We start from the raw sequence: 26869 nt of genomic DNA, 5'->3' as shown, positions 1-26869 counted from the left end.
ACCCACATCTAAGGAGTGATAAAAAAAGATCAAATCAAGATTGAAGAATACAGTTTCCTTTGTTTAAAAGCAGAGACTGTGTTCTTTCATTGGACTTATTGTTTGTCCATATATTCTTAACAGAAAATGTAGTGTGAGCCATCAAAGTTTGGTCAAAATGTTAGAAAACGCTGTCGTAGGCTGGCAACTTTTTTTTTAAAAGGCTGACGGGAATAGAGTAAAACTGAAAACTGTTTTCATATAAATGCTGCTTAATGCTTCTGTCAAGAGTAGGGCTGTCAAACGATCAATTTTTTTAATCTAATTAATCCGAAGATTTCTTGAATTAATTTTGATTAATCACAATCCTAAATATGATTGAAAATTTTACATTTTCTGTGTACTGTTTCAGAACAGAACGATAAATGACAATAAGCAGATATTACATTTGTCTCTTCTTTTTTATTAATGACAAATCCAAAATATAATTTAAGTTCTAAACAATGTTGGCAACTTAGCCATTGCTCTTAGCAAAAACAGGAAAGGTGAATGAACCTTTTTCTTTTTGAACAAACAACTAAACTTTCACACAATTGCATGTGGCCCTGTTATCTTTTATTTATTCATCTTTTAGCCAGTTGCTAAGGCAAACTAACTGGTTAACATTTTCTGAATGTAAAGCGGACCGTTTCTTCTGAACAATATGGCCTGCGACTGAGAAGAGTCGTTCGCATGGAACCGTGGATGCAGGAGTCGCTAGATATTTCCGGGCAAGGCGGGCCAGCTTGTCATGTGCTCCTGAATGAGCAGCCCACCACTGCATGGGGCAGTCCTCCATACTTATGCTTGGTTCTGCTCTGTACCCGTGTATGTCTCTGTCAGGTTGCACCTCTTCATCTGACTCTGAATCTGAGCCCATTTGTAGAAGGTGAAATTTCTTCCTGGGTGGTCCATCTTGAGAAGTCAGCAGAGACCTTCTGGGTGATTGTTCATAAAGCATGCCTCCAAGTGAGGTCCACACCTCTTTCCTTTCACTCTTGGGCAGACTCTTCAAGTCTTTGAAACGTGGATCCAGCGCTGTTGCAAGCTTGAGCCATGCATTGTTTGTACTTTCCTGGCGGAATGCTAGTTCTTCCATGAAGATTGTTTTAAATTTCACCACATATGCAGGGTCTTCTTCAGAGACCTTCATCACTTGACGCAGATGGCAGAGGGCAGGCAGTACCACTGAGCAGGAGATATAGGCCTCTCCACACCGAATCTCAGTTACGTACCTGCAGTAGAATAACACACACAAATAAACAAACACACACACACACAAGTTATTTTAACACCACTTGGTATGCTGGCAAATCAGTTAAACATTAAATTTGAGCTTAATCAGTTCAATTTAATTTTTCAATTTGCACATATTGTACATGCATTCCTTACCTGCAGGGCTCTAGGAGAGTGCTCAGTCTCTGCAGCTTGTCCCATTCTGGTGGCGTCAGCATAACCAGTTTGTGATGTTGTTGGTCCAGCGTTGCTTTTGGTGCTGCTTGATTGCGGTTCAGGCGCTTGATCATTTCCACCGTGGAATTCCATCGCGTTGGCACGTCTTGGATCAGTGGCTCCCGCTGCTGGCCCAGGGTCGCTTGCTGTGCTTGAAGCTCCATGGTGTTTGCTGCGCTGTGTCTGAAGTGACCCTCAATTTTGTGACACTTGGCCAACACATTCGCAAATCCACTGTTGGAGAGGCTCACGTTGATACATCTCTGTAGCATGTGAGCGATGCAGGGCATGTGCTCATACGGCAGCAGTTTAGCCGCTGCAGTCATATTGCGTGCACTGTCCGTCCCTATTGTTGTGATTTTTTTTCTTCAATATTCCACTTGTCTGCCACGTTTTGAAACTGTTGCGCATACACCTCTGCAAAGTGACGCTCTTCTGTTTTCATCACGGTTAAAGCAAACGACTTAAGTTTCCAGCTTTTAGTGATGTGATGCGCCGTCACGCCGAGATAATTGTTGTTACTCACGGAGGTCCAGTGGTCTCCTGTCAAAGCAACATATTCCGCTGAAGCCAAATCCTCTTCCTTTGTTTTCTTTTTGGCATCATATAGTTCGTTGATTTTAGTCATCACTGTGCCTCTCGACGGTGGCTTGTAGAACGCGTCTAAAGTTGCCACTTTTAAAACTTCCGCGAGGCCCTTGTCCTCGACAATAGTAATCGGTCTACAATCCTTGGCTATCCATCTGGCAATTGTGTCTGTCAGCTTCTCAGACGTAGACTTACTTAATGCCCTGCGTTCGGTGAGGGTGGTCTGACGCATGCCAGGCTTAACACCTGAAGTGGAAGCCCCAACAAATGAATGCTTGGCGTTGAGATGGTACTTAAGGCTAGAGCTGCTTCGGTGAAACGAAAAGTCCTTCCTGCAGTGTGAGCAAACCACAACATGTTTATTTAGTGTTCCATCTTTGTTTTTTTTATATTCGAACTGTCCATCCAGCGGGCCGACGGGTTATTCGGACACCTCCATCTCGCTCGTGTCAGTACGATGTTTACGCGACGAGGAATGAACGCGGCGGGGTTTGAATTGTGGGTAAAACATGGCGGGAATGCGTTAATGCGTTAAAAAAATTATCGCCGTTAATTACAGTAATTAATCATCTCGCGTTAACGCGTTAATTTTGACAGCCCTAGTCAAGAGATTTGTTTCCATTTAAAAAAAAATGCCTTTAATGTACCTGATTTATATATTTTTATTTGTATTTAAAAGTTTCTAGAGAGTATTTGTGTGATTCGAGTTGGACAGAATCAGCAAACTTAAAGAGAGTAACCAGTTGGTTCAAGTTCATTAAAGCAAATTTCAAAAGCTGAATTGATTTTATTCATTACGTAAATTATCTATAACTCAATGTTTTAACTAGTTGCAAAAGCTGAATAATCATTAAAAACGTACTGATTAGTCATTGAAATACTAGCCAATTAGTCGATTAATCGATCTAATAATCGTTAGATTAGTCGACTATCAAAATAATCGTTTGTTGCAGCCCTATATGTATGAACATGTGTATTTTCTTATTTTTAAACCAAATTAATATTTTGTCTAATCTGTTATTATATTTGACTCAAGAGTATTTTAACATTTTGATGATCATGACATTAGATGAACACAAAAAGCTTCATGGTTCTATTCTATTGATTTATTAACTGTAAATGTATTTTCACTAATAATCATCAGTAAATACAGACACTGTGTCTGTTCGTCTGAAGGTAAAGTGATGTAATAGTCACATGACTGAGAGCTCTTACTGGTCTGTAGTTTGTTTGCGAGGTCTGTCTGCTTCATCTTCTTCAGGACGTTCAGTGTGATCTTCAGAAACATCTCTCTGACTCTGATCTGATCTTCATCATCCTCCTCTTCTCTCTCAGAGCACGATGGGTAATCTGGACTCAGTAGACTCTTGAAGATTTTCAGCTCTTTCTTCATGAGAGAGACGAGTTTGTGCTCAACCTCCTGAAATCATTGTTCAAACACACAGGATTGTGTTATCTTATAAGAGCGAAAAAAGTTTTTGTGCTCATTTTTAGTTTTCCCTGTTTTTTTAATCCTATAACACATTTCATCACTATTACCACAAGTGAAAACTACAGAAACAAAATCTAAATATTATAATATTTTCTTTAATTTATATATTGCCTTCAAATGATTCACAAAGCATCAAACACATATCAGCATTGATAACACACTGAGATCCATTTTAAATCAATATGATCGTGACTTATTACTACAGTGAATCAGTTTGAAACTAGATTTTTTCTACTCATCAGTAATCATCAGTAGTCTGTGTAAAGCTGCAGTACGACTGCCCGTCAAACAATCTCATGAAATGCCCCATAGAGATAAGCTTTGTTTTGGGGTAAATATTTTGGGGTAAAATTATTTTAAATCATCATTTGAGATAGAGGATCTCTGAATAAACTGTGTGAATGAACATGATATTGAATGTAAATAAAAATTAATGTTAAATAAATGATTGTCAATTAAAGTGAAATCCTAGAAAAGACACATTTTTAAAACAAAATACTGTAAAAAACATTTTCCAAATGAATGACATATAACGGTTGTCACACATTAGTTGTTATGCATCCATTTCTCAACTTGCAATAATTACATTTCTAACAAGTATATTTATACTTATTAGAAACATTCTGCTCTAGGTTGAAATATTTTTTGGTTGCACTTTATTTCACCACAAGGAAAGTTTAAGTATATACGGTAACTGCATGGTGTAAGCTTAGGTTCAGGGTTAGTAGTTATTATATTTTCTGTATTAAGCACACAGTAAGTTCATGGGAAACAGGACTCTAAACTAAAGTCCAAGGTCTGTGATTTATGTGCATGTGGTGTGCAAGTTTTATACTCAAAGAAAGTTAGGACCGAGTTTCACTGTATTATATCTCTGAATAACGATATTTCGTGTCATGATTCCACCTCTTCTTGTTAGGTAATTCTTGGTCTTGAGGTGGAATCATACAGGATCCTTTGTTTCTCTAGTCTGCGTCATTGTTCCTAACCTCCTGTTTCCTAGTTTGTGTTAATTAGTTTATCCCTTGCACCTGTTCCCTCTTGATTTGCTCCCCTTTAAAACATCCTTGTGTTCTTTTTCCCGTGCTGGTTCATTGTACGTTGTAAATTGTACCTGTAGTTGTATGCTGTTCCTGTGAAAGTCTTACTGTTTCAAGTTCCTTGTCTCCCGAGTTCCTGTTTCCTTGTCTTGTAAGTGTAGTTTAGTTAATGTTAGTGTTGTTCAAGTGTTTGCTTTCTTAGTTTTAGTTAGTCAGTGTCCTTGTTAAAGTTATTATTTATCCTGTCTTGTTTTCCCCCTTGTGGGTTTTGTTTTGCCTTTTTTGTTCTTTTTTGTTATATTTAATAAATACACTGGTTTACCCCGTACCATCGCCTTTGTCTCTGCCTGCATTTGGGTTCTCCCTCCTTGTCTTTCGTGCCATTACTGTGGCAAAGTGGTGGAGTAGGGAATTTGCCACACCAGAGACCCGAGTTCGATTCTCGCTTCAGACTGAATCTGACAATTTCGCAATGCAAAAATTGTACTCTGCACATCGTAGAGTGCTGGGGATATTTTACGATGTTTCATTTTATTTGTTGAGTGGTCAAGATGCAACCTACTCACATATGCGGTTATAGAGAAGTCTCCTGGAGAAGGGAAGAACACTGTCATGATTCTGCCTCATCATGTCACGTCTTTCTTGGTCTAGTGGCAGGACCATGACAGTGCCTCATGTTTTATGTTATGTTCTTGTCGATTGCATGTTACTTTGGTTATTGGATTACTTTGCCCCGTGGTTTCCCTTGTCTTTAATTTTGTGTGTATCATTTAGTCCTGTTTCTTTGTTTCAGTGCAAATTATATTTAAATAATGATGATAAGGTCTAACTGCCTTTATCAATATTTAGCATTCATTCTTAGATAATCCACAGTGCTTTTACATACATTGCAAAATGTTTACATACACACAAATATGATGATGTCGTAATATATAAAGAAGGGGGTAAGGGTGTGTTTGTTTTGGTGATTTGAACATCAACAGCAGCTAAGAGAAATCAGACAGCTCGCCTTTAACTTTCACTTTCAATAACTGAATGCGCAGCTAAGGGAAAGAACGTAAAAATAGAGGGAGGGGGGCCCTTTGAAGTCAGAAACCGTCCCCGAGTAGTTACTGAACTTTTTGAAAAATAGAGGCAATGACCTGCTTTGATTTAATTCTAAGATGCAGTAAATTATGTCAAAACAGTTAAGTCCTCGACTTAAACTTTGTTAAATGAGGATAACTAACACTAAATCAAAATTCACTGTCAAAATTGGAACTAATCTTAATTCTAATTATAGTTAAGCCTTAAAATGTTAAAATACTTTATGAAGTTGTATGTGCAACAAAAAAAAGTTACTGAACTTGTTAATATTTGAAAAATATAATTTTTTTATTTTGTTCAAAATATCCAGATGTGTATTGTATCGTGAATGGAGTGTATCGTTACACCCCTAATTATATCACATCTCCTGCTACATGAATGTATCAGATAATGAATCATAAAAACACAAATTACAGCCGCACGAACGCTCACGGACACCCACCTGGAAAACAGAATCCATGTGCTTCCCTTTGAAGGATCCATTTGTTGTGTTACTGTAATTGAACAATAAATGAAATATCTGTTTATATACAGTGAACACATGGATTATGTGTGTATCTGTCAGTAAAGTGTTCAGTGTATATCTGCAGTAACATCAACAGCACAGACTCAGATCAGAGAATAAAGATGATGAAGTGATTTACTCGTCTAAACCATCAGACTGTTCTCACCTCACATCTGTATCATCACAGTCTCCTGAACTGAAGTTAAGTGGAATATCCATTGATCTGTCACTCTTCATAGACACACAACTGGGTTTAGGAGATTCTCCACGAGTCAAACTAAAACAACATTAAACAGAGTTTACATCATGTTTAGTTCATCAGTATGTTATAAACATCATCTATTAACCATGTTCAGCAATAGGACACAAAATCAACAACAATAGCTTATGCTCTTAATATGTAAAAGTGTTATGCACTTTTCAATAAAGCACTTGTATCAATAAGATATTTCACCAAATAATAATTATTTATACAAATGATAAAGTATATTTTAATATAATTCATAAAAATATATTTTTAAATGTGTATAAAAGTTATATAATTTGTATTATTATTATAAAACTACAATTAATAAAACACACTTTAAACTGAAATAAGTAATTAAATATAAACTCTTACATATGTCAGACCAAAATGTCTCTATTAACTGTACAAACACGTCACTATAGACAAACATTTTTCAATAATAATATACAATTTACGTTTATTGAAATATTTTAATTATCTCACCTTTTTGTCTCTCTAGAGAGATTCATGATGAACACGCAGTGTCAGAACATAGAGAGTTAAACCTGTAAACACAATACTGATGTGTTATGTGTCATCTCAGAAATACACACTTCTCTCAAACCAGTCCGTAAACAACATTGAGCTGCACATTTGATCTTTAAACGTCACTTTTAATGTTTTGAGTTTATAAACACACTTCCATATTCCAAAAATAACACAACACCTCCAAGACAGTTCTTCAACCAATAAACTTAATGTGATGTTCAGAGCAAGACAATATTGAATCTACTGAATAAACATTAGACTATTTATACTTACTGTGTTTTTATCTTGTTTATTTTTTATTTTCTTGAACGAGGCTTTACTGTAAAATGGCTCCTGCTGTAATAGTTTCACTTTCACCAGCAGCTGTCGTGGAGGAGGAGGAGCCACCAAACATATGATACATCACACACACGTGATCACACATTTGATCATGTTCTACAACTATTGTGAATTAAAATAAAAATCAGAAAAGTTTTTTTTCAAATGAACCAAGTGAGCTAAAAAATATTTTGATAACAGCAGATTATAGAAGTTTATTACAAAAAAAACAAGCACTACATAGTACAAGTTTACTTCTTCCAAACAATGATATATTTACAATGTACAGGTTCATTTTAAGACAGCATCAGATGCAGATGAAATATGCAATAAATGTTTGAAACAGAATTCTGACATATACTCATAGAAATTCATAAAAATACATCTTTCATAAACAGAAACAAAATATTTGCTCCATAAACATTTTTTTCAATTGACAGGAGTTTGTTTAAATCTAGACTAAAGACTCATCTTTTTAATCTTGCATACACTACACCTCCATAATATTAATGACATAATTTAGCATTTCAAATGCTATTAGATTGTTAATGATAATCTTTAATTTTTATATTTTTATTAAGCCTTGTTGTGCAAGCACTGATGAGCTTGTGCAGAGGCAGCAGCTTTTGCCAGAGGGGAACTGGAATCCCCTGGTTGGGCCTGGGTTCCCCTGAGGTTTTTTTTCTCGATGGGAGTTTTGGGTTCCTCACCACCGTTTGCATATTGTTTTGCACTATCTGCCTGGCCGGGGGGGCTGCTTTAGAATTCATACTTGTATTAAATGTGTCTCATGTACAGCTGCTTTGTAACAATGAAAATTGTAAAAAGCGCTATATAAATAAAGTTGAGTTGAGTTGAGTTGAGGAGTAATAATATCCATTAAAAACATGTGGAAACTGGAGATAAATCTCCAATAAACTGACACTTCACTAGAATTGTACAGTATTAATATGACACATTGTTATAAATGTCCTGATAACATCACTTTCCAGTCAAGAGTCAATAAAGTACATTAAGACTTTCTTGACAGAGACAAATAACCCTGAATATTTATCACAATAAATAGTCAATAAAACAGATATTTACATAAATGATCATTTAATATTAGACACAAACTGTTCTGTAATGATCACTGGAGAGATTTTAACTTGTAAATAACTCCTGACTGTCCTTTCACTAATGATTTCACCCTTTACACTCCGCTAATCTGTCTGTTAAGGGTTAACAGAGATTAAAACTGTTCTTCCACATCTCTATCAACTATACTTAATTTTTTCTTGGATTAAAAATGATTAAAATCACAATTAAAACAACTACAACTTTTTACAACTATGACTAAAATCTGAATGATTTCATTACTTGTTAAATGTATGTTACACAGTATCTCATATCATATTACATGTCTGTTCAGATCATGTTAGTGAAACAGTGATCACTGTCCATCTGAAACACAAGAGACACTAGAAGAATAAAATGTCATCTGTATTTTCATGATCTTTGGCTTTACGGTGTTCTGGCTGTGTTGTGTTTGTGTTGTGAGGCTTCCTGCTTGTGTTTGAATGAGAGGACACAGAGCTGAAGATCTTCTCTGGATGAATAAACATATCTGCAGAAACATCACAACAAAACATTTACTTATAGGACCGGTTTCCCAGACAAGATTATCTTAAACCAGGACTAGGATTTAGTTAAATTAGGGTCTTTAAGGTGTTTAAAATAAACATATTTAAAAAAACATAACTGTGTGCATCTTGAGACAAAACAATCAACATATTTTGAGATATGTGAGTGTAAGTTGTTTTCGATCAGCGCAAAGATGGGAAAGTTACTCTGCATCTTGTCACGAGCGCTCAGTCCTGATGCAACCTTTCATCTTAAAGAGTAATGTGTCTTTCTGCTCATATGGTTGGAGCAAGCACCACAAAAGGCTATAGACTGTGGCGTTCTCAAAAATAGTAAGCCACCCAACATGAAAAAATCTGGGAGATGTTCTCCCTCACCTTGAAGAAGACTGTGGAGACCACATCCAAACGGATATGTTAAACCCCTGGGATGGACCCTATAACAGGGTGAGGGTTCCCAGCCATAGTGTCCTAGGCCTTCCAAGGGGAAGACCAATGGGACGGCACACATATGGAGCGCTGGTAGAAGGGCTTACTTAAAGATGGTCAAACACATGATTACCTATCCTAAAGGAGTAACTGCTTGAGTTTTTAAAGGACCTTCACAGTGTCCATTAACTTGGTCCATTAATATGGATAAGGCTGGGTCTTCCTTCCCCTTGACGATCAGATGTTTGCTGATCGCTTAAGAAGTGGTAAGAACTTTGTGCAGTCCCATGTTCTATAGAATGAGCAGTGGGCAATTTAATCACATAACTGAGACAAGTTGTCCTTACCAACATTCACACTCCCAAAAAAACAAATGAATGAACTGCTGCACTGTGCCTGGAATTAAATTTTGCACAGCTGCTGGACGGTTGAGGAAGCAACGTTAAACATTGTCGTACTTGATTGACATAATGCCTTAAGAGCTAGTGCCTGGTTTGACCCAGAGACATCTGAAAACTTCCCTTCTAAGAACAATGCAGGTGCCAGTGCCCTCTTGATGCTGTATATAACCTGAAGTCATTCAGTAGCTTTTACCTGGATTGAGCCGGTGGGGACTGAAGGATCCTGTGGCTCTTAAACTGCCTCCATCAATTCCAGTTACTTTGATGGGTAGGATTTGAGATACCTCTATGCCAGCTAAAAGTATGAAAATACATTTAAAAGAGTGAAAAGCACTCACAACTTACACATAGCCCAATATAACACACAAAACAACATGAGCTCAGAAATTCCACTGTGTATTGACCGACAGATAGAGGTCTAATATCAGTTACTACCTGCACTGTGGGTGCGTTGGTGTGAGTTCCTGTGCTTGCTGTGTTTGTCTTTGCCTTTCGGCTGTGCAGCCAGTTTTGTGGGGATCTGCTGTTGGACGGGATTGCCTTTGTATGTTTGGTTGGTGGTGCTGATGAGGTGGATGGGGACTGGATCTGTCTTGACAGGCAGGGTAGTGATGCTCTCTCTACGTGGTGGTACCAGGGGTGCCGTCTCCTCAAAGCCGAAGGAAACTACATTCAGTTTGGGGTATGGAGGAGGTATCTGGAGAGGAAACCAAAAACCTTTAAACCAAAAGGACACATTACAGAAGACCAGTACATTCTTTAATCACAAACCTGGATCTGTTCATTCTCCAGAGTAAAGTTTCCAGTGTTGGACACATTCTCATTCTTCTTGAATTTCTTCTGCATCTGTTCCAGCTTTTCTTTCTCTTTCTCCACAGCACGCATGGAGTCTCGGAGTCTCTCCAGGTCCTGCTGGTATTGCTCTCTGCATGTGTCCAGCTCTCGTCTCTCCTCGGCCAGCTGCATGTCCTGCTTGTTGCACACCAGTTCTCTCTCTCTCAGCTCTTTCTCTCTGTTCTCCATCTGAATCCTCTGCATCTCTCTCTCCTGCTCCCACTGTGTCTGCTCCTGCCTGTGCTGACTCTGAAGTCGCTGGAAGTTAGCCAGCTCTTCCCGCTGCTTTTCCAAGTTTCGTTGTTTTTCCTTTTCCAGGAGAGTGTTGACCCGGGGCCGGGACATCAGCTCCTCGTTAATGGTGCGCTGGACAACGATGTGGCTTTCTAACTGCGACACGACAGACTGAAGAAAGGACAGAAAACAAAGACAATGAAATATTTGCATGAATGTAGGTGACAGTGGAGCAAGACAAGAGTATTCAAGTGTAAGACCAGTGAATTTAAATTGAGAATCAAGTTTTAATCCGAAGGTGAATGAATAATAGAGTTATTGGCGTGGAAAAAAGGGAGTCGGCTCTGAATCACGCAAAAGACTCGTCCCTAGTCTGATTCGCGGACCGCCACAGATTTACGTCACTACATATAGTCCCGGCCTACGTTTCACTAGGTCTGCCTGTGAAAACTTCACTCTTCTCCCCAAAACAAAGTAGCTCGTGAGCCTCATTCACTGTAGACCAATCACAGCAGACTAGATCATCTGAACAATCACATCAGACTAGGCTAGTGGAAAGGAGGGGATTAGACAGATGAATCACCGAACAAATCATTTGAGAGTCAGCCAAGAAGTAAGGTAATATAATAACTGGCTATTATTACAAAATAATAGTGTTTTTACATCTATGTACATAAAATTGTTGTTGGACACTCCCTAAACAAAAGTATGATCTTAAAATTGCCTAGTTATGCACTCTTTAACAAATAGTTTAAAAAAGTGGTGGTTTTACAGCAAACTGCAGACGGTAATGCCCGACTAATTGGGGAGAAAACATAGGGGTGTAATGAGCATGTGTGCCAATTCGCTGATTGTACAGGAAATTAGTTTATTTTCACACCACACATGTCTTTGTATTAACTTGTGTCCAAGAAGTCCATTATCTCTCTGTCCGAAAGCCCAGCCAGAGAGCTCGCTCCCGCACCACTGCCACGCCAATACTCCTGGAAGTTCTCAGGTTGAGATCTGCATTAACCCAAATCTCTTCCCGAGGAGCTGGGTTAGGTGCTTCAGCAGCAAAGCACAGCAAAAGCACGCACTTCCACTTGAAATGGTTGCTCGACCAAAAACAAATCACATGAAAAATATATACAAAGCTGGCACACCAAAGCTCCAAAACTATCAAAAGTTTTAATTGACGTATGACGTTGCGAGCAAAACATGTCTATGCATTGACTTTGAAAACAACATGTTAAAATTTGAATAACAAAATCAACAGTGAATTCAACAGAAAAAAGGAAAGGAAGGCTGCTGTAAATGGGTGCCCTGCGGATTTATAACAAGAAGAAATAAGACAATCCTTCAGAGATAGAATAAGACAGTGAAGACACAATAATTATTTTAGTGACGGAAAATTATTTTGCTTGAATAGTTGTTGTAAGACAAAATTGAAATTGAAAATCGATAAAAAGAACAGAGTTTGTGAAGAAATTGGATAATGGTGAAAATGATTTTTCCTCTATATACTATCATCAATCTTTTTTCCCAAAAATACTTTATTTAGCTTTACCTGTAGGCTGCAAAGCTTCTGTGATAGACTAGTTACAGTTTCATAAAGCTGCAGAGATACAAACAGATAACGTTAAAACATTGAAAATGCTTCAAGCAAGATAAGTAAAACATTGATGAACTAACAGTATCTCTCACCTCTGCTTTAGGAAAACGGTCTGTCCTGCTCTGTAGATTCATCTCCTCATCTGCCTAATGTGTAAAGGCAAGACCTGGGCTTACACCAGCACAACCACAAATAAGAACAACTAAATCTATATGACAGTGATAGGTGTGATGTGCTCACCGACAGCTCCAGACCTCCCTCAGGATAAAGCACTCTGAGCTGAGGATCTGAGTGATTTCGCTGGATACTGTCACTTATTCTCTTCTCTAAACTCCCAGCACCATCTGCAAAAAGTCCACCAGTCAACAACAGCAAGATTTGAAATAATACAACACCACGTATAAAGTATGAAATAAAAAAGTATAGCACAGGAAACTGCAGATTTGCCCTTACTTCCTTGTTGCATGTAGGAATCGCCAACAAAACCTGCAAAGCTACCAGGTCTCTTGGGCAGTGGCATCAGATCCACTCCCTCAGTAGTGGATGAACATTGGTCCATCTCACGTTCTAACAGCAACTGCTGTAAGAGCCCCACTGAAAGAAAAACATTTTAATATTTAGCATTTTGACTCGAATATGAATTTTCTTTCCTACGAAACAAGTCTCACCATCCTTCAGGGCTCTGGAGAGCAGTTGCTCCCCCTGCTGGGGCTCCACTGCATAACCACACAGGAGACGGCCCTCAGATGATGAGAACTCTTCTAAATCTGTCACACAGGGTGTGATGCTGACAAATAAGCGATGCTTCTCTTTGAGGCAGTGTTCTATAACAGCATCCCTCATGTACAGATCCTCTGCTCGGAAAACACAATTAAAAGTAAACACACACAGATATGACACCAGCTCTTTGCTAATGAGAATTATAGATTCATAGATTGTGACACAAAAGTTGTCATACGTGCAAAGTCCCTGATTCTCTCAGATAGTTCTTCTGGTTCCTCCACCTGTTCTTCTGGACAGCTGGAACACAAGATGAAAACATGAAACTTCAGAAAAGTTCAAAAACAGCCTGATACATACACATTTTAATCTGATCCATTTAGACAGAACTTGAGGACAACGTGTATACATTTTTATTATAATAGATTAGTGTTGGGCCGTTATCGGTGTTAACGTGCTGCGTTAACTTGAGACTCTTATCGGCATTGTGCATTGATTTAGCATATTAATCCCTCGCGCTTGACGCGCCATTCGCGTTTGGTCTGAACACAACATAACGTTACTGTGAAATTACCACATCAAACGTGACGTGCTAACATGGATGCAGCTATGAAGCCGCCGGGTTTGCTTCAGGGAAATTTTATTTTGAAGAAGCTTCCCAATGGAAACCTTGACAAGACTAAGGTTGTTTGCACCTTGTGCTATGTGGAATTGGTTTACTGTAGGAGCTCTTCCAGTCTCAAGTACCACCTAAACGCAAACCATCCATTAGCTAATAAGGAAGTAAACACAAGTTCATGTTATTGAACATAATTTAATTTTCATCACAAATTATCATAGTAGAACAGCTTTCTCAAGCAGTTTGTGATGCATTTTGGAAACAGGAGATGAGCCCCTGGTCTAATGCGCCACCTGGCTTGAGAAACCCGTTCTCAAAGACTTACTTTTAGTCATTATTTGGGTAGCACACATATTCTGAATGCCTTCGGCAGAATTCAAATGAGCCATTTTAATCTAGATTAATTTAGATTAATTCCAAAATGAATATAGATTAGTCTAGATTAAAAAAATTAATCTATGCCCACCACTATAATAAATATACTTCCTCCTTTATATCTGTATAGTATGCCATCTGAAAGCTGACGTCTTTCAATCTTTTGCCATTTCATTTGACCTCTCTAGTGCAACTTTAAATATTAAATTTTAAAGGATTCAGTATTCTGCGATGGGTTGGCACTCCATCCAGGGTGTATCCTGCCTTGATGCCCGATGACTCCTGAGATAGGCGCAGGCTCCCCGTGACCCGAGGTAGTTTGGAAAAGCGGTAGAAAATGGAATGGAATGGATTCAGTATTAAATGACACTGTAAATGTGATTCTATGAAACGCACCACTCCACAGCTTTCCAGATTCGGTCTGCCCAAGCTTTGCGCACCTCTCTAGAGGAAGTGCGAAACTCGTACATCTCTGGAGTGTCAGAGGAGGCTGTGATCAGTAACAGAGTCTTTTCGTTGTGAGCCGCCTCACGGACGATGAGCTTCCGAAGCGAGATGACCGCAGGCTGCTTGTCCTACAGAAACACGTGTTGGACAGATGAATGTGAATGATACAGCAACAGGTACGATCACAACAAGTGTGTATGATTAACACACATCAAACACTCTTTTGTCACAACTCACCAGAGAGGGAAATGAAAGTCGCTGATCTTTCTCCAGTAATAGAAGCAAAACATCAGATAACAGCAGGACAAGAACGTCTGAGAGAATGTCAACAAATGTAAATATCAATATAGTCAATATATAAACAATACATTTACATTTACATTTAGCAGACGCTTTTATCCAAAGCGACTTACATAGAGTTAGGGAGCAACAAGCGATATAAAAGACAATAAAAGACACAGAACATCTAAAAAAACCATTGGTTACTTTTATAGCCGGTTAAGTTTTAAAAACTGTTTAGTTTTTTGTACGAAAATAAACAATTATGATATCACCAAAATATGAATTTTGTGTGCCTGCGCCGTTTTGGGCTCTCAAAGGAGTGGTGCCTATGGATTTGCATTTGATGAATCACCAACCAACACAGTTGTTCCTGTAACTTACATTACTAACACCTTCAGAAATAAGCACGTTCTTAAATAGATTAAACATGATCAAGCAACATGGTGAAAACTATAAAGACGAAAAATTTATTTGCAAAATGAAATTGGTCAGTAACGTTTGAAAGGTGTGGCTTAGCCTTCAATTAATTAGCATTATCATTCATATTATAGACAAGTTCAGAAGACCCAAACAACACTGCTTCAACGCTGGTCTAGAAGAACTTCCTGATTCAGTTTTTTTTTACTTTACACACACATTCTAATAAAATACAACCAAAAGAATATTATTAACTAAATTGAAATGTTAATGGATACCTTTAAGATTGAATTATATGTACTGTGAAAAAATGAAACCAAAGGGGCTTCTTGACCAGGTTTACATCTTGTGAAGAAGGTCTATTTGAGAAGCAAGAAAGCCAAGCAAACAGATACCAGTGGCACACCTTTGCTTTTGTTAGATGTTGATCTCCAGGTGAGTATTCCCTCGTAAAGCAGCTTCCTGTTGCTCTGTAACATGTCCTCTCTGCGAAACACTCGGCCCTGGGCCATCTTCACCAGAGATTTGGGCTCCAGCCTACTGCTCAGGTCCCTCAGTCTCAATGCTTTCTCAAACTCGTCCACATGTGTATTTACTTGAGCTATGGTTTCTTTCAGGAGCTCCAGACCGCGGACCAGGTCCCTGTGCTCCTCGGAGTCAACTGAAATATTAGTAATATTACAGGTCATTTGTTAATATGCATCTCTATATTTTGTGTGCTTGTAGGCATTTACCATAAACACAAACTGTTTTTGAGCCAAAACAACAAAAATGTACCGAAGGGAAATAGAAAGACAAAATATTAAACCAAAAGTTCTGTAGATCCTAAGAAATATGAAGTCAAATATAGCTGCAAGCAGCAATAATGGGGTCAAGCCCAACCACGGCCAAGAGAGAAATATTTGTCATATCAGACGCTCACTTTCAAAAACACTGGCAAAGTAGTAAGAACAAAGAAAACTGCTTATAACTTTTGACCACTAGGTGGCACTGTCAGCAAATTGAGGCCGGTGGTGATGAATACCAAATTTCGTGTCGCTAAACAAAAGTGTTTAATATAATAAGTGTAAAATATCAGAATAATATTAAGAACACTTACGGAAGCAATAGGTGTCTACGCCACTTCGTGGCTTAACACCTAAAAAGATGGAAAAACATACCTTCTGTGTATTTAATGACACGTTCAACAAGCACAGGATACTTGGTGATTCGTTGGGTTATAAGAAGAATACCCTCTGGTATTCCTAGTCGCCGTATGATGGACAGCTGCCTTAATTTCTGAGAACAGAAAGAATGCACTACTGAGACATCTTAATGACTTGTTTATGTATCAAATGCAATTGTGACTCCATCATGTTTCAACAAGGGACATCAAAAAGTCTGAGTTGATTCTTACTGTGATATAACTCTGGAACTTCTTGCTGTTTTGCATGAGCTCTTTATAACAGTTGACTGCATCAGTGTGATGACTGCAGAATACGCCATAACAGTATCGCAACTGCTCTCTCAATTCACCTGAAAACTACACAAACACAGCGACCAGAAGCTGCTAAAAGTGAAAACCATTCAATAACATTAGCAAAAGTTCAATAAAGGTCTTTTTACACTTGAAATGGTTAACCCCGGGTCATTCTAAACCCCGGGTAAATAGAATCCTGGGTTATATGTTTCACGTTTCACACTGCTTGTAATTCAACAGGGTTTAAGAGATAACCTGCGGTTTCACACTGTACAAAACTAACCCTGGGTTAACATTCTCATTTGCATATTTGCAGTGTCAACAGTCATGATTGGATAAATACTGCATCTTCAAACTGACGGATTAAAAATAGTGCGTGGTCGCTTTAAATAACTAAATGCATCATTGTTCCGCATCTGGGACAAAAATATGCTTTTGCAAATCCTTTTTGGCTGTTATTGCACTTCACACGTTTGGCACCGTAATGCAGGGTTAAGCCTTCAAAAGCAGTGCTAACCCTGCTTCGGAGCGGTGTTTCATAACCTCAGGTAAAATGCGGAGATTACCTAACTTTAAAATTACAAGTGTGAAACCTTCGATTACGCGGAGTTAATAGCCGGGTTTAGAGTAAAGATAACCCGGGGTCACATCTTGTGAAGATTTAAAGGCATTGAACACGTCAACGGTAATTACCCCTGCTGCTTAGCCTCTCAGCAGCTATAGGTTACCGCTATAGTGTATGCATTTGTGTTTGTATGCATTTATTTGAGTGAATGGAGTGAAAAGTGCAAAAATATGCCTGGAGATCTGGTGTCAAAAGAAGGCTCCTGAATGAAAACTATGTACATGACTGACACTAAAAATACTTTTTTTGCATGAACTACTGTATATTCTTCATGTCTGAAGGGCTAGATTCTTTCATTCTTTAGGTTTTTGAGAATGTCTGAAAAAAAATCTGAAAAAACGTATCTCCGTTTTTTTATTTTGTCTATTTAAAATCTATTTACAAACTCACAACACACAGTAATGGGGAAAACCCTTATTTTATTTCAAGACAGTTGTTTTCTGAAAAAAAACGGACCTTGCACATACGACATTGTGTTAAGTCCATCCATCCATCCATTTTCTACCGCTTTATCCGAACTACCTCGGGTCACGGGGAGCCTGCGCCTATCTCAGGAGTCATCGGGCATCAAGGCAGGATACACCCTGGATGGAGTGCCAACCCATCGCAGGGCACACACACTCACTCATTCACTCACTCATTCACACCCTACAGACAATTTTTCCAGAGATGCCAATCAACCTACCATGCATGTCTTTGGACCAGGGGAGGAAACCGGAGTACCCGGAGGAAACCCCCAAGGCACGGGGAGAACATGCAAACTCCACACACACAAGTCGGAGGCGGGAATCGAACCCCCAACTCTGGAGGTGTGAGGCGAACGTGCTAACCACTAAGCCACCGTGCCCCCCTTTGTGTTAAGTCAAAAGAACAAAATGTGTGAAAAGGACATATTTTCCCTTCAGGCTCTCAAGGATTAAAAAGTTTAAAGCGCATATAAATCCAAATATTTGACTTCTGTCAAAAAGAACCGAAACAATAATAACCAAAGAATGAACTAAAGCTAAAGCACTTGAAAAGTGAAACACAATCCATCTATTCATAAGAGCGAGCACCTGCTGCTTAGCTCAGCTCACGGGAATGTGGTTTCAAAGGTCAATTAAAGCACATTAAATATAAGTGACAGTTATACAGAAAAGAAAATCAAAACCATGGGACACAGATATAGTAAGCAGCAGAACACCATCAAACACATGTATGGCTGAAGGTGAATGTTCACACAATGAAAGAAAAGTGAAGTGTTCTGTGAAATGAAACCACACACCTGTTCAACGAGGATGTCTCCGATTCTGTGGATGCAGTAATTCTGACCGCTGCCTGCTTCCATGGATTCGATGCGTCGTTGTTTAAGGCGGTTGAGGAAGAACTGGTGAATCTGTAGCAGGTTTTCCACCTGCGGGAAGAGCCTTTCCATCCGAGTCTCGTCCAGCTGCAGGGTCTCGCGCACCTCCCGCACGTAAACGCCCAAGACCAGCTTTAACGTCCGCACGTGATTTATCTCGGTCTGGATTAGTTCTGTCACGATGATCATATGTTTGTTTGTTTAGAAGAGGCCTTATTATCAAACTCATGGATGCAATCTTGTGTAGACACCTCCGAGTTCACTATCATGAAAATAAAACCACACCGCCTACCGTGAATGACGTCTTGTCTTTTAGAAACATCTTTGGAAAAGGTTGTAAAATACTGCTGGTCAACGGTTAAACTCCAGGTGGGAGCTTCAAAATCTCGTGCGTCCGCCTCCAGATCTTCACGCAGGGCATTATAACGTCCATCTGTGTTGAAGAGCAGTAAATAGACATCACATCAACATCAACTGAATAAGACCTCTGAAGATACAGTAGTCACATGGCCAAGTGAGGTTAATGTACCGTCAATGTTAATGCCGTCGGCTGTATATGTGGGCAGTACGTTAGAGTCCTCTGGCGCTGGTTTGGCACGGACAGCATCCGTTTCATCCATCTTTAGTTCTGAAACACAACCGCAAAACCACACAGTCAAGACTGTTTGGATTCTTAATCATTAGCCAAACAAAGTGATGATGGATTGACACTTGGCTTCCTCTTAAAAAATCCATGAGGGGTGAATAAGTGTTTCTACAGCATATATGACCAAGAAAAATATTGTTTTTAAACAGGTTTCTTCCACTGTATTGCATTGATAATAAGCCCCGCCCCAAACTCTCATCATCCGTTGAGTCAATGTCACTATGCGGCAGGTCGGGATACTTAATAATACACAGGAGTAGAAAGTATTTTATCATAGAAACTCAAATTCTTGACTTTCACAGTTCCCTTCCCACCCAGAATACCAGAGCACTGACCTGTTGCCGCAGCGATAAGCAGAGAAGGTGAAAGGCTGGAAGCTTATCTGTGCTGTGAGAAGGTCATGTCTGATATGTCGCACTGTAGCCACGAGGATGAATACATGTCTCTGTCAGACGTGAGCATGACAACAGATAGTTAGCTACAGCGTCTGCTTATAGAAAAAGTGTTTCATCCTCAAGTCGTTGAGTACACTCTTAAAAAATCTGCCTTAAAAGGTTCTTTGATGCCATTGAAGAACCTTTTGGCTCCGTAAAGAAGGTTGGTTCTTAAGAAAGGTTCTTAAGATTATAAGATCATAAGAAAGAGATGATTCTTTAAAGAACCTTCTAGGGCATTGTTGTAAAGAACCTTCTGAGCACCTTTATTTTTAAGAGTGTATTAGTGTATTTAGTAACACATTTTACCCAAACATTTACAAACTGTTGATGACTTTTTTTTCTTTAACTGCTCACTAACAATTTTATATTAAAATGCCCTCATGTTACATCCTTATATAGTGCTCAACATGGGAAAGAAGCAAAAAGCAAATACAGTTCACTCATAAGGTGCTTAAAAGGTTCTTCACGGCGATGCCATGGAAGAACCATTTTAGTTCCACAAAGAACCATTCAGTCAAATGCTCTTTAAAGAACCATCTCTTTCTTACATTTTTATAATCTGAAGAACCTTTTGCAGCACTATTTTTTAAAGATTGTACACTCATCAGTGAAGAAATCCAAGTGACTCTGTATTCTGAAGTGAAACTTCTTATTTAGCAATTGCGTATCCATCAATGTAACAAATGTATCACCTTTGAGTCTATAACACTGTGATGTTCGTCAAACCTAAATGACACTTAAAATATGGTTGTGTTTAATTTTATTATGCTTTTGGGTCCTGAAAAGGTGAACACAATTACCTCCCATTGTAACCAGAAAATCCAAAACAAGAGTTGTTTTTCTTGGATTTGGTTGAGAGAGTAAAGAAACGAGGTCATGTGTGGGTGACTAAATGTTTAGGTTTGCATAAATTGTTAAGCTGTCGAATATCAGAGGAGGCTCACGTGTATACACATTTACAGTAAGTTTGAATGACCCCTGTGTGACTGTATCAAATATCTATGCAGGTTGAGGATCTTTATATGTGTCTGAATCATTGCAATCATTTGCAATCTCCGGTAGGGATGCTCTCATCACGATTTTTAAAGCCGATACAGAGTACCGATCTCTTGTCATCGTGATATCAGATACTTCAAGCTTGATGTAATCGACACTGAAAGTTGTCTTTGTTATTGTGAAAGTTGTCTCTGTTTAGTGCCTAAACAGGTTTGTCGCATTAAATATTTTGGTCAATGCCATGGCATGCAAATGTTTCATGGTTTCTCGAAACAACAAAGTAGTTCCACACAGCTGATGACATGAATGTGGCACCCAATAATTTACGTTTCCACACATCATGCACATCCTCACTCGTGGATAGATCGGTTTGTGAGATCGGCTCAGTTTAGTGAGTACCGATCAAGTCGTAAAATGTGATTATCAGCCTATACACATCTGCGGCCGATCGATCGTAGCTGAAATGATTAACACAAGGTGCTACTTAACACACCCAGAAAATGCTATTGTACTGCACTGTAAAAGATGACACAGATATTTACTTCAAAAATATTTTTAATGCAATATGCCATGAATAAATCAAGTAAAAGTGCCTAAACTATCTAAGCACGCCATATGATAACTTAAAAAAATCAAGAAGAAATACTCATTTATGTATTGGAGTTAACTTCTTGATCTTTTTTACTTCAGTTAACATTTATCGTTGTTTACAACATATCTGATGTACAAGTAAGCTGAGAGATGTCTCACAATACTGGCATCAGCACCATTACTGTTCACTGAGTGAACAAAACACACCTCATGCGCTCTCACATAACCTAAACACAAGCACCACTTTTCCAGACAGCTGAACAATAAACACTATCAAGTCTTTAGTTTTATTGTAACTTGTGCACATAAAGTAACAGTTGTTCACAAAAATGACTCTCCTAATGTTGTCTAATGCAAAGCATGCTGGGAACTCTAAATTCACAGATCAGTTAGTGAAATAAACTAAAATAATTCATGACTCCAATCACAAAATAATTAAGTAAAGATCGTTTATACAAGTTTAAGTGCGTTGAACATAATAAAATTAAGTTGAATTCACTCAATATTATAGGATTTTTTTCCAATAATTTTTACTTAAATTGTGGTTAGAAAATAACAACACAATTGTATTAAGTACAATTTACCCAAATAATTTCATGAAATCTACTATGACACAGAATCATTTTGTACTGTGTTTTCTAGCTCTCCACGAGAAAAACGAAACAAATTTTCTTTCCTCAAGCAAACTGGTTTAAGTTTGTCAGATTCCTAAACTCTTGTCGGACGAGGTTAAAGAGCAGACTGACACATGACAGAAAACAACATTGATATATCTAGATATATACAGACAATGCAAAATAATATACAGGAAATCCAATGAAAAATATTGATGAAGGCAGAAATAGATCATGACATTATTTAAACCCTAAGCAGCATATGACCGTGTTTGAAATAAAAAAACCATAGACCAGATGCTGATGAATCATCATGGAATATACATTGTTGTCCTCCCAAAACGCCTCATGGGATGATCTGAGGATCATATTAAACTTTGCCAAAGTCCATATTCACATTTGTGTGATGTATTTATAGTACATTCTCTGTTAGCTCTTTTCAGACTAATATACTCGTAGTCCAAATAATTAAAAACCACAAAAATCTTTTCTAAATGACAGCTCTTTACACTCTTATGCACAAATTCACACTATGGGTGTCAGAACTACTTCAGAATAACCCAGTTCATTTTGCCAACAGGGTAAAAGGAAACCCAGTTACTTATGTCCACTGTGTACTGCGGTTATAGTTTAACTTTCTTTAAAGAGCTCTGCTGTTAAAAGTCCGTCCCCCAGCTGCACACGTTACACCTTATTAATACACGAACAATGCTTAAAAGTACAATGTGTGCCCTGCTATCCAAACAGTGCATTCATACAGAAAGACTACAACACAGGACACTGTGGCTAAATGATACTGTACATGAACCAGAAGAGCAAACATCTCACGCTGTGTATGTCAACAAATGACTGTTTTGAAGAGAAGGATACAGACTAGGATGCACATTTCATCCACAAATCCTGCTGCACACTGAGGAAAGACAGAAGAAAGCACTTGGGCCCTCTGTGATTAAAAGTAAAACTCTCTGAGCAGAGCCACGTGTTGCCAGGGTTTTTCCTGGCTCAAAATGTGGCAAAGGTAGTGCCATCCTGATCTTGTTCACACACGTAGGCCTACCGTTCCTTTATGTGGCATAACCAAAGTGACTTTGACATGTTAAGAGTTCTAATTATATTTGATGAAAATGACAATTATGAATTAATATACAACATTATTTTTATTCAACCAAACAGATATTTTTTTAATCAAATAAAGCTTCTATCATATTCAGCTAATTTTTCAGCCCACAATAGCCAACTGAATTAACCAGACTTACTAAATGATCAAAGCTCATTCACATCTTGCATTCTCTGTGAATCACTTAAATTATTCAATGATCTCTTATATTCGCTAGTTACTGAAAGTAAAATGGTCTAAATGACTCGGTTCAAATGAGTAATTCGTATGCGAATGAATTCGTATGGTTGATGAATGTTACATGAACGGTGGATGTAACGCTGGATTTGGAGTTAGTTTGAAACTGATATATGGAGCCGTCCCAGCTCTAAAAGATGCGGGACATGAACCGCATGCGGTGAGTGAAACTGATGTCTGCGTTTTGTTGACAATGGGTGCGCACGTGCTTTGGTTCAGTCTACCCCTCCCCCCCCCCCCCCGCACGCACCGTATGTTTTCGGAAACAATCGTTAAGCTGTATCTTTCCTTTTTAAATGTGATCAATTTGGCGGCCGTCTCAAATTTCTCTATGCATGAAAACCCACCATAGTCAGGAATACTCGGTTGTGTAATGTAAGTTTGTTTCCTACAGGCGGTTTCACTGAACCATGCTCACTGAGTGACAACTTCTGCAGGCTGCGCCTTCCCATGAATCATCTGCTGGATAAAGTTCAACTCAGCGCACGGTTGAAGAACGGTTATGATTCACGCTAATCTGTCAAACGAGAAAAGCAGGCTGTCCCGGTCTGAAGCACGGGGTAGAAACAACGAACCGCCCTGCTGCTTCCTTTCTGGATATACAACACCAAACAGGAGACGCGTGAAATTTGTGTTTCTCACAAACTAAACCTGACAAAAGCTATTAGGTTTAACTCATTTGCGTGGAGTGATGATGGAACAGATTGTCTGTAAAACGAGAATGTTGTGTTTACACACGCTGTAACTGATTTACTAGTGCTGTAACCGAGTGGAAAACGTCTGGCTTGCAGACTGCTGACCATGAATGCCAACCTCCCCCTCTCACATCAACAAAGCTGATAAAATAAAGAAACCCTCCTGTTTCTTTCGGGAAAAGAGATAAGATGAAGATTACACAGCAACTTAAAGGAAGATGTCCATTACTGACAAGACGCACGTAAAGGATTTGATTTCATACGGAGCACAATGTAATAACACGAATTGATGTATGAAGCAGTACAGTAGCTCACGTCATCATGTGACTTGATAGCAGTAGATTGCGCTCGGTGTGGTTTAATGTCTGATATCAAACCAGAACCCAGGAAAACAGTCATGGCCACTTGGAAGTACTTAACTCTTAACCACAAACTAACCACAACAGTCTTATCTAAAACCAGCGAAGACGCGCAAGACATCGGGTCACGAGCGAATCAGTCACGAATCGAACGCAGAATGCGAGGAATGCAACGGCCACGCGATAAAACAGCCCGCATTCCTCAGCGCGTAAAACACATTTATTTGACAAATTCCAGCACTGACCACCTCACAAAACAATAAAAGCATCACAACACACCTGCGGTTAAAAACAACAAGTTTTATTTCACATTACGCGGAGCGAAACTTTCTGATGCATCATACGTCACTCACTCGCTCTCTCTTCGTAGCAACCGCGACGATAAACGAATGATGATGATACGCAATAAAAACCTCCTAATGTAGCGATAAACATACGAAATACGCGTCTACACAGCAAAAGAACGAACGACTGGGAACGTTGAACAACGTTTAGTACGATACAAAGCCGAATAACTATTAAATAGCAAGGCCTCGGTGAAAGCGTAAACACAAAGCAGAAACTTTGGCTACAATGTTCCTACTTACCAGTTTCAAGAAATATTACATCATTTCCACACCGGAACCTTTAGTGACTATTTGTGACAAGTCTGTCCACTTTTATCGACCTGGTTTGTTTAATGTAGCATCCGTACCATACCGGTTACAACAAGTGCACGCGCACACAAGACTATAGAGAGTGGAGCAGTTCTGTGTGCGCGCGTACACGCGCATCTCCATTCACTCGCGGGAGCACTGCTCTCATTCATCCACTAAGCTCATGTTTCATTATACTGAAAGTGATACTTCACCCAAACATTCTCTGTCATCATTTACTCACCTTCGAGTTTTTCCAAATCTGTATACTGTACATTTCTTTGTTCTGACGCATAGAGAGAATGGTATACGGAGCTCATAACCAAACAGATCTCGAGACCCATTGACTAACATAGTAGGAAAAAATAATGGTAGTCAAAAGTGTTCCAGAACTGTTTGCTGTCCGACATTCTTCAAAATGATTTATTTTGCGTTCAACAGAAAATAAAACTATTATTTTCTACTATGGGAGTCAATGGGGGTCAAGATTTGTTTGGTTGTGCATTGTTCCAAATATCTTTCTCTGTGTTTATCAAAACAAAGAAATGTATACAGATTTGGAACAATGATGACAGAACTTTCATTTTCGGGTGAAGTATCACTTTAAAGTTACACTTATAGTTAGTTTAACAATGAACAATACTTACAGAAGCCTATACAGTATTTATCAGTGTTGGGCAAGTTCCGCTGGAAAAGCGATTATTTACTAGTAACTAATGATATATTCAATAGTGTACTGTACACATGACTCTCTCCAAAAAGTGTTTAATTACTTATTAGTAATGACTTTCTATATCCTACATCAACCTTGATTCGTTAATGGATTGAAGGATAGACATGAAAAGGCACTCTTAATTCATTCAAATAAATAATATAAAACTACATAAAGTAGTATTAATATTTACAAATGTGAGAATTATACATTAAAGCACAGATTTTAAAGTTAGACTTTAAATTTTGATGTAATTTCTTCTATTGCAAACACATACGTATTACACATTATTTCGTTTAATTACATCATAAGAAACTATAATTAAATTACAGAAAAATAATAGTTATTACCTTACTTTACATTTCAAAGGGGAATGTAATTAAATTACAGTAACTTATTACTGAGTAACTAGTTACACCCAACACTGGTATTTATTAATATACATTTCAACATGAATAGCCTTTGTACATTTTAAATCAAAAGATTTATCATAACGTGAACGAACAAACAATAATATTTGTATATAATAACATTAAACAGTTTAAATAAACGCACTAAATTGCTCATAGTTCATGTGACCTAATCATGTTTTGTTAGTTACCGCTAATAAAAGCTATTTAGCTAACACGACTAGATTTGCATTTGTAGCTTTAATTAAATACTTTATATAAAATAATTAAATTTGTTTGCGAATTAACAGTGCGGTGTCAGGTAAAATAATGTTGGAAATTATTTTAATATCGTCATGATACAAAAACAGCCTAAGAAAAATATGGAAAGAGTAGTTTACTTCTTTAAGGAAAAGAGCAGGCGTTGAAAATTTAGATGTAAAATTATGATGACGTAATTTTTGCTGAGCAATATGTATCTATATATTTTTTAAGATTATAATGATGACTAAAAAGTATAGTTTACAGTAAATGTGTTCACATATTTCTCGCACAGCACAGCAGATGGCAGCAAAAGCTTAGTTTTGTTCGTGGCACATCATTTACGCATTAACGCTTATATTCAAAGAGAATTACTTTGATCTAGCCTTATAAAAGCTTTATCAAAGTATTTGTATTATATATTTTACCCAAATACTTTCGACCTGTTTGAGAGTAATAAACAAAAAGACATTTATATTTGAAACATGTTAATGCCACTAATGTGA

At 38.2% G+C, this 26869-nt stretch overlaps 2 protein-coding genes across 4 annotated transcripts; both read right to left on the bottom strand.

The window, feature by feature from the left end:
- Positions 1-487: 487 nt before the first annotated feature.
- Positions 488-7379, bottom strand: LOC130418013 (E3 SUMO-protein ligase ZBED1-like). 2 transcript variants are annotated; one of them, XM_056743936.1, is made up of 7 exons: positions 7230-7379; positions 6912-6973; positions 6348-6458; positions 6119-6170; positions 3274-3478; positions 1411-2390; positions 488-1253 (listed from the first exon to the last, which is right to left on the bottom strand). In XM_056743936.1, exons 2-6 carry the CDS (start codon positions 6935-6937, stop codon positions 2254-2256), a joined length of 531 nt encoding a protein of 176 aa, XP_056599914.1. In that variant the 5' UTR covers positions 6938-6973; positions 7230-7379; the 3' UTR covers positions 488-1253; positions 1411-2253. The 2 variants fall into 2 exon arrangements, with proteins under 2 accessions (XP_056599914.1, XP_056599913.1); XM_056743935.1 differs by having other exon boundaries at positions 1411-3478.
- An 82-nt stretch (positions 7380-7461) lies between these two features.
- arhgef18a (rho/rac guanine nucleotide exchange factor (GEF) 18a) lies at positions 7462-25154 on the bottom strand. 2 transcript variants are annotated; one of them, XM_056743884.1, is made up of 20 exons: positions 24954-25154; positions 19656-19765; positions 19204-19302; positions 18967-19107; positions 18597-18847; positions 16645-16770; positions 16409-16526; positions 15655-15909; positions 14787-14863; positions 14499-14677; positions 13347-13408; positions 13057-13242; positions 12842-12982; positions 12629-12732; positions 12481-12534; positions 12344-12391; positions 10498-10965; positions 10162-10423; positions 9920-10021; positions 7462-8880 (listed from the first exon to the last, which is right to left on the bottom strand). In XM_056743884.1, exons 3-20 carry the CDS (start codon positions 19292-19294, stop codon positions 8735-8737), a joined length of 2811 nt encoding a protein of 936 aa, XP_056599862.1. In that variant the 5' UTR covers positions 19295-19302; positions 19656-19765; positions 24954-25154; the 3' UTR covers positions 7462-8734. The 2 variants fall into 2 exon arrangements, with proteins under 2 accessions (XP_056599862.1, XP_056599861.1); XM_056743883.1 differs by lacking the exon at positions 19656-19765.
- Between the last annotated feature and the right edge of the window lie 1715 nt (positions 25155-26869).

Source organism: Triplophysa dalaica, chromosome 3, assembly GCF_015846415.1.
Source record: "Triplophysa dalaica isolate WHDGS20190420 chromosome 3, ASM1584641v1, whole genome shotgun sequence".
Lineage (NCBI taxonomy): Eukaryota > Metazoa > Chordata > Actinopteri > Cypriniformes > Nemacheilidae > Triplophysa > Triplophysa dalaica.
This window is presented reverse-complemented; position numbering and strand designations above follow the sequence as displayed.